We start from the raw sequence: 7,339 nt of genomic DNA, 5'->3' as shown, positions 1-7,339 counted from the left end.
CCGCAACCGGCGGATGAAAAGTGCACGATATTGCTCTGCTGAATGCTGAGTGAGCCTCCTTGCATATAAAACCTCTGGGCCTATTCCAAGAAATTATAAATCACAAAACAGACCAGATGATAGGCATTTCTTGCGCAACATTTTCCCATCTTTGACCATCAAATACAATTCAAATCAAGAGAAGGAAGCTCGACTATTGAAATTAAATTAATTATGCATATGCAAATACCGAAACTCCAAATTACACCCTCCGAGTCACTACGTTAATGAATCCCAAGATCGACAAAATGAGTAGCCCATTGGCCACCGTATATCTCCGGTCGCTCTCCTCTCCTCAAGGAAATTGCCACAATTTCAGATACCTAAAACTACATCGAAAAACCAGTTATCTTTAAACACCCTCAGTGGCGTCCCAGTTATGTACATCTTACAACACACTAAAACGAAGCTTCGTATCCGATGCTAGTACCACCGTTCCAACCACGTTTCGGGAGCAACCCGTGTTCACTCATACTTCCTTGTAACCTGTAGAATGCTCGTTTACTCCTTATAGTCCTAAGAGGACCTGATCTGTTCCCGTGCTTTATCGGCAAGGCAACCCCACCCTCTAAACCTGATATGGAAAACGGTCTGTTTTCCATATCTTCCAGAGGGCCGGAACTGTATTCCATTGTGATGAAAGACGAAGCTTGGCCATATGTCAGACGAGGGGTTATGCCACCAGCATTCCACCAGCTGCTATCCGAGGGGGCAAAGTCACCTCTGAAGTCTGAATCACGAGCAGAGGATTCTTTCTGGCTACAAGCATCTCCACACGTCTCATCCATGTCATTATAGATAAGTTTGAGTGCCTGGACTACTTCTCCCATAAATGGCCGATTAGTTACCTCTGGGTGAACACACATGGAAGCAATGGCTGCTACTTTTGCCATGTCGTCAAAGTCGTAGCTCCCAGCCAAGGAAGGATCCACCAGTTGCTCTAAGCCTTCTCGATTGGTTAGCATAGGTCGTGCCCATGTCACAAGATTTTCTTGTCCAGGAGGTTGAGACATGTCAACAGGTTTCCTACCAGAGAGTAACTCTAAAAGCACAACCCCATAACTGTAAACATCACTTTTGACCAGCAAATGTCCCGTCATTGCATATTCAGGAGCAACGTACCTGCCAATAAAATTTCAAGACCAAAGGAGAGGCAGCAAATAAATAAATCTGGACAGCTATTTTCTTGTAGTAAAAATCTGGTTTCTATTCTGGCATTGTATGTTTGATGTTAATCTTCTGAAACCCTTCAATCTATGAGCCATATGTTGCTTATCATTAAATATCAATCAAAAATTGGTTTGAAATTTGATGGTTCTAAACCTTGTTTTGGACAACATAAAGAGAACTCGAATTAGACACTTTGGCAAAGGAACATACCCAAAAGTTCCCATGACCCGAGTTGAAATGTGATGACTTCCCTCTGTTGCTTCCCGCGCCAAACCAAAATCTGACACCTTGGGGGTAAAGTCATCCTCTAGTAGAACATTACTAGCTTTAAAGTCTCGATGAATGACACGAGGATTTGAGTCTTCGTGAAGGTAGGCCAGCCCTCTTGCTGCACCAAGAGCAATCTTCAACCGTGCATCCCAATCTAGAGGTCCCTTGTTAGTGTCAGCAGCTGAAACAACAGGCATATGATTGAGTCTAAAAAGGTTGCCAGATGCTGCTATGCTTCTCTACCAGGTATCAATAAGACAGAAAAGAATAGCTTACTCATTTTTTCACCTCTTCTCCTAATCACAATGAATAAGAGAATATGTTGAATCAGAGGAAGAAAGAAAAAAGTATACCATGTAAGTGAGACTCGACACTGCCATTTGGAATTAACTCATAGACTAAACAGCGTGTGCGTTCTTCAATGCAGATGCCAATTAATTTCACAAGGTTGCGGTGATGCAACCTGCTTAGCATTTCGATTTCAGCAATGAATTCACGGTCTCCATTTTGATTGTCCCTTGTCAATAATTTCACGGCAACTTGAGTTCCATCTTCCATGATCCCATGATACACACGCCCAAATCCTCCTTCACCCAACACCTTTTTTGGGCTGAATTTTTCTGTGGCTTTCTCAAGCTCCGCTAGAGAAAATGTTTTGACGGAAAGCACAGCTGTGGGCATGGCAGAAGCCAGAGAAGCTGAAGTCGAACTGGCCGGGCTACTTGATAGCATGGATCCTATTCCTGCAACATAGAAAATGAATATAACTGATGGTATTAAAAACCTCTAAACAGCCTGACAATCGTCATATTCCAACATCGCATAACCATCAACCATCAAATAAATACATCCAAGTCCTGTGGGAAATCAAAATTGGTCGCAAACCCCGATATTGGTCATACATTATCAAAATTGGTTGCTTGGCTTTGTTTTGAGAGTTTTTGGAGGAGAGGCTTGGAGAATTTTTTTTGAGAATAGATTTCGGGGAAATAAATTGTATGTTTGGTTTTATTTGGGGAAATAGAATTGTTACTAAAGATAAAAATCATGCCAGAAATTGATTGACAACATAATTTTAAAGTGTTAAATATTATATTTTTGTTTGGTATATAGAATAATGCAATGATAGGGTATTTTTGGGAAGAGATGGAGTTCAAATTAAAAACAATAATATGGTGGAGTTATAAAAAGATGTAAAATATATATTTTTCAAAAATAAAAATGGATGGGATTGTTTCTGTTTTTGGGGAAGGATTTAATGAGATCGTTTTAGTTATGGGGGAAGGAAAATCCTTTCCCCAGAACAAAAACAAACAAGGCGTAGCTTGTCCCCCGTATAACTAGTCAACCTCCAATTATTACTCCAAAAACTGTCCCCCACATAGGAATGTTTTTCTAGACAAGTCAAACCACATACATAGCCTGGATGCTTACCAGATCGTTTGTTTATAGATGGTGCGAATCCTGGACCAACAGCATTGGATGGTCTTCTGGCCTTTTTGCACTTTAAAAGAACAACCACCACAGCACAACAAACAACCAGAAGTACAAATGCGGACAAACCAATAACAAAGATTATTGGAGGACTCATTTTCTGATTTTTACTGGCAAAATCAGCGGAAATAGGGTATTGCTGATTTCCAACACTTCCAGTGGGACCTTCACCAGATAAAATGCCAGATGAAGAAGAAGAAGGGAGACCTGCACAAAGTATCTTTAGCATTAATTGAAGAAATCAATTTAGTGCTCAGCAGAAATAGAATAAGTTCCAAATTACCTGGATAAGCAACGTACAGTACATCGTAATCACCAAAAAGAGTCCTATTCAGAGGTACTTTCTTGTGCAAGAATCTCTGATAGGTCAGGATGGCAGTTGTATTATCAAACTTCTCTCCTAGCGGAACTAAATTAATATCAACCACCGTTCTTTCTTGATTTTGACTATCAGCACTGGCACCAATTATGGTGACTTGACTTTGTTTAAGGTAAGTACCTGCTGCAACCTCTATCTCTAGCTCCGTGACCTCCGGAAAAATAGCATAGAGGGATACACTAAGCAGAAGTCTGACTTTCATTGGAAATACACAAGCACATGGTGAACCAAATGGAGCTGAAGCAAGTGGCTCTGCGCAAGTTTGACCACAACCTGCTAGATAAATTATCAAATGCATCTTGTCATGACAAACACCAGAGAAAAGATCATGAGAGTAAAAAACGGAAAACAATAGTAGCAGAATTGCACATTGAGTGTGCCAATAATCTCTATAGAAAGAGACCATGGCATATAATGGCGCAACACCGTGAAGCATCAACTTAAGCAAGTTGAGGTGAATACTGACCAGAAAAAAAAAAACATTTTTCCGCAAATTATCCATTAATGAACTTGTTCAGAGATTATGAACAAGAGATTATGAACAAGAAGCGGGTGACCAGAAGATCAAAGAGAAGAAATTCGACATTTAGCATTCGCTAAGCCCTTGGGTATATAATCAAAAGTACAAACATGACATTCATTGAGGTTTCACCCTCTGACAAACCAACTATTTCACAAGTTGCGTTTTAGCTCTTTTATATTGATCAAACTCTTATATGTATAAAGCTTCTGTGATAAATGAAATTCTAAGGATACTGAGCCTGGCTCAGCCATTTGTAACACATGGATTCACTAGATTTCTACTGAGTTGCTATTTTTTTCAACATTTTCAAGCTTGTGCAATCTAGTAGAAACGTTAGAACATCCTTTTAACACTTCTACATATTAGGTAAGTTGGTCAGCATTTAGTTCGTATTAAAAGGTTTACTAATAGGATGAAAAGTATAACATCGTACATGATGAGTGAAGCTAGAATCATCAATAGAGATCTGCGAGTAGGACAGTTGGTTGCCTACAGTGCGCAGAACTACTATTTCAACCAGTAAATCATAAAAAGAAAATAAGTGTTCATTATTTGAGTTGTGAGAGTATTCAACGACTAAACGTATCAAGCTCTTACACAACTAGAGCCATATTTTTCCTTTCCCTCTTGAACATAGGTTAAAGAAACCTCAAAAGCCAAGTCTTCATGTAATAAGTAGATAACAGATAGAGGAAAAGATTACCTGGGGAAGTTGAAGGAGAGGGAGAAATGGCACGACTTTTAGCTCCATGATGATGGTTGTGATGTCTCGGCGAACTACCAGCGGGACTTGCGCGGGGGCCTAAAACAGAATTTTACATCAAATATCTCAAAAAAATTATACAAGAATCAAGATGTTAAGAATCATCATTACGGTGAGAGAGAGGAGATAAGACTGGTGCAGCTGCCGGATGCCTAAAATGGCGCCTTCGGACAGCAATAAATGGAGCAAATGAAGCACTTAATGACGCTGCAGTCGCTACAAATAAAGAATGGCTAAAACTCGTCATAAAAAAGAAACTATCCCAAAAAGGAACAAAATTAGAAGTGGCATTTACCTTTACATTCTAACAAAAAGAGTTCATTAACTTACCATGTTCTTGAAAATTCTCCCCCACAAATGATGGTAAGGCTGGCAGTATCGAAGGAGACAAGTAAATGGGCTGCGAAGGAACCCCTAAACAACAGAAAAAGTTTCAATCCAAAATTCTTACGAGAAAAATGAAAAAAAATTAAAACCGAAGATGAGTTGGGCACATTGCAAAATTCTCATCTTGAAGTTTAGTTAACATTTTATGTTATATAGTTACCATTTAGGGCAAACAATATACAGTGACAACTTGCACGGTATCTTTTATAAGCAAGCCTTGGCTCTTAAGAAGAATCCAAATTAGCAGTAAAAACCTTCGAAAGCAGAAAAATGAAATGATCTACAGACAAGAAAAAAATTCACCATGAGCTACATGCGAACTATCCAACCCAGCACGAAGCAACAAACAAACTTACGTTTTAGCATAACCCACGTGAGAATACTATACTCCCCTCCACGATTCTAAATATTATAGTCGGAGTATATTCGCATCAATTTACCGGTAGAAATAAAATGGTTAGAGTACTTAAGAGGATACACAGACAGGTAACTTTGCTCGAGAGCCTCTCACATACACCGCCTCGCACGTATAAACAAACACATATGCTTTACGAGACAATTAACTCCAACTGCATAAAATTAACAGAAGCAGGCAGAAATTACCGAAACTAGTATGAAGCAGAGCAAGCAAGGGCAACAGAAAGAGGAGCATCTTCTCTTTCCAAAATGCAACTGACGAGCATTGTTCTCAAACAAAAACGACACCACCTAGCACATGCTCGAGCTTTCCCGCGACACAGTAAACCCCTCCCCACCGACAAACACTTGCATTCACTTCTCCCCGGAAATTCAAACCCCGCATATCTATTTGCACACACTAACCCAACTCACTGCTCGATTAAACTGAAGTATGGTCCAAAACCCTAGCTCAAAACAGCAATGCAGGTAGTTTCAGCGGATAACTCGCAGATCCACGAGCTCCAGCGAAGATCTAAACAAACTTTCGAACATTAGAAGCGGAGGGAACTTGAGAATGCGAGGTGTATCACGCGAGAAGTGGATCTTGGAAAAAGCAAGGGTACAAAAAAGCGAAGATCTTGAGGTGAAGCTTTTGAGAAAGACTGTAGAGAGAGAAATACATGCGGAGTTTTGGGTGAAAGGGAGGGAAGAGAGAGACGGAACAGGGTGGGGGGGAGCTTTTAATGCCGGTGGAGCCACCAGCAAGTCTGTCTTACGGGTGAAATCTGAGTGTCTATTGCACGCCCCAACGCTGCGCGTGATAGTTACGGACCAATTGCGATAAACAAAGCCACTTTATAATCTAATGTAGTATATTGACTCTTGTTTGATTTAATTAATATTAGAATTTTCTTAGCTTGAAGGGTGTGTGTGTAAGAATGTATTTGGCATTTTTTTTGTTAATTAATTCATATTTAGTTTTGGATTATTATATCATAAAAATTAATGACGTTGAACATTTACAAATAATTTGTAGTTAGGAATTTCGATGAGATAATTATGTGGAGTGACAATATGAAACATGAAAAAACTACTTGGATTATAATTAATCAAGTCTGACTAAAATAGTCGTCTGATTAACAAGAATTTTGAAAAGAATATCAATGAATTTTTTTAAAAAAAATTATTGTTATTAATAATTTGAATTGAATTTATATTATGCTATTAGTAATTTGATTTGAACTTTGTTTTAGAACTTTTTATGTACCATTTTACTAAATCTATTATTATTTATTAAATTTCTATAATAAAATCAAAAGAATTGTTGTCTTGGTCTGTTTTTTTAATTATATATTAAAAAGGTGTCAATTTTTTTATTACAAAAAACATATAACACAGTGGATAAAATAGAAGTTCTCATTTCATTTTTTTTAAAATTCATTATTTCAAAATTAAGTTTATTTCCTCGTTATTTTCCACAACTACGGAATGACTCTAATTTAAATAAAAACCAAATTAATTATAGAAAAAAATTTACTAGAGGCCCTTAAGACGGTGTATGAGTTAGTGGAATATGTGGATGTTTGAAAAGTATTCAGGAGTTCGATTTCTTCTGTTAAAACCTTCTCGGACGAGCTTGTCGCACATAGCTTGCTCGGTGAGGTTTACCTAGTTAGTGTGATTTTCAGACTATTACGTTTATCTGGAAGTTTACCCAATATACACAGAAGGATAACAGTTGTGGATTCTCACGTCATAAAAAATAATTTTACAAAATATGGAATAAATAATGACCATTTTAGTTTGCAATTCTCATCATTAGATCGAAGATAATAGTTAGGAGAGGATGAATTAACTGTTATGCAAGCTATGTCAAATAATGCTAAGCTTAATTTGTATTAATATATGAGAGCTT

General features: G+C 38.1%; 1 protein-coding gene across 3 annotated transcripts; it reads right to left on the bottom strand.

The window, feature by feature from the left end:
• Window positions 1-176: 176 nt before the first annotated feature.
• LOC142545222 (receptor-like serine/threonine-protein kinase ALE2) lies at window positions 177-6,154 on the bottom strand. Of its 3 annotated transcripts, none has more exons than XM_075652268.1 (9): window positions 5,629-6,154; window positions 4,969-5,052; window positions 4,750-4,854; window positions 4,579-4,677; window positions 3,257-3,628; window positions 2,914-3,180; window positions 1,833-2,222; window positions 1,420-1,660; window positions 177-1,161 (listed from the first exon to the last, which is right to left on the bottom strand). In XM_075652268.1, the coding sequence occupies exons 1-9, from the start codon at window positions 5,675-5,677 to the stop codon at window positions 438-440; spliced, it is 2,331 nt and encodes a 776-aa protein (XP_075508383.1). In that variant the 5' UTR covers window positions 5,678-6,154; the 3' UTR covers window positions 177-437. The 3 variants fall into 3 exon arrangements, with proteins under 3 accessions (XP_075508383.1, XP_075508391.1, XP_075508399.1); XM_075652276.1 differs by having other exon boundaries at window positions 3,257-3,625; XM_075652284.1 differs by having other exon boundaries at window positions 4,750-4,845.
• Window positions 6,155-7,339: the final 1,185 nt, after the last annotated feature.

This window comes from Primulina tabacum, chromosome 1 (assembly GCF_025594145.1).
Source record: "Primulina tabacum isolate GXHZ01 chromosome 1, ASM2559414v2, whole genome shotgun sequence".
Classification (NCBI taxonomy): Eukaryota; Viridiplantae; Streptophyta; class Magnoliopsida; order Lamiales; family Gesneriaceae; genus Primulina; species Primulina tabacum.
Note: the sequence above shows the minus strand (reverse complement) of the source record. Positions and strands in the feature narration are given on the sequence as shown.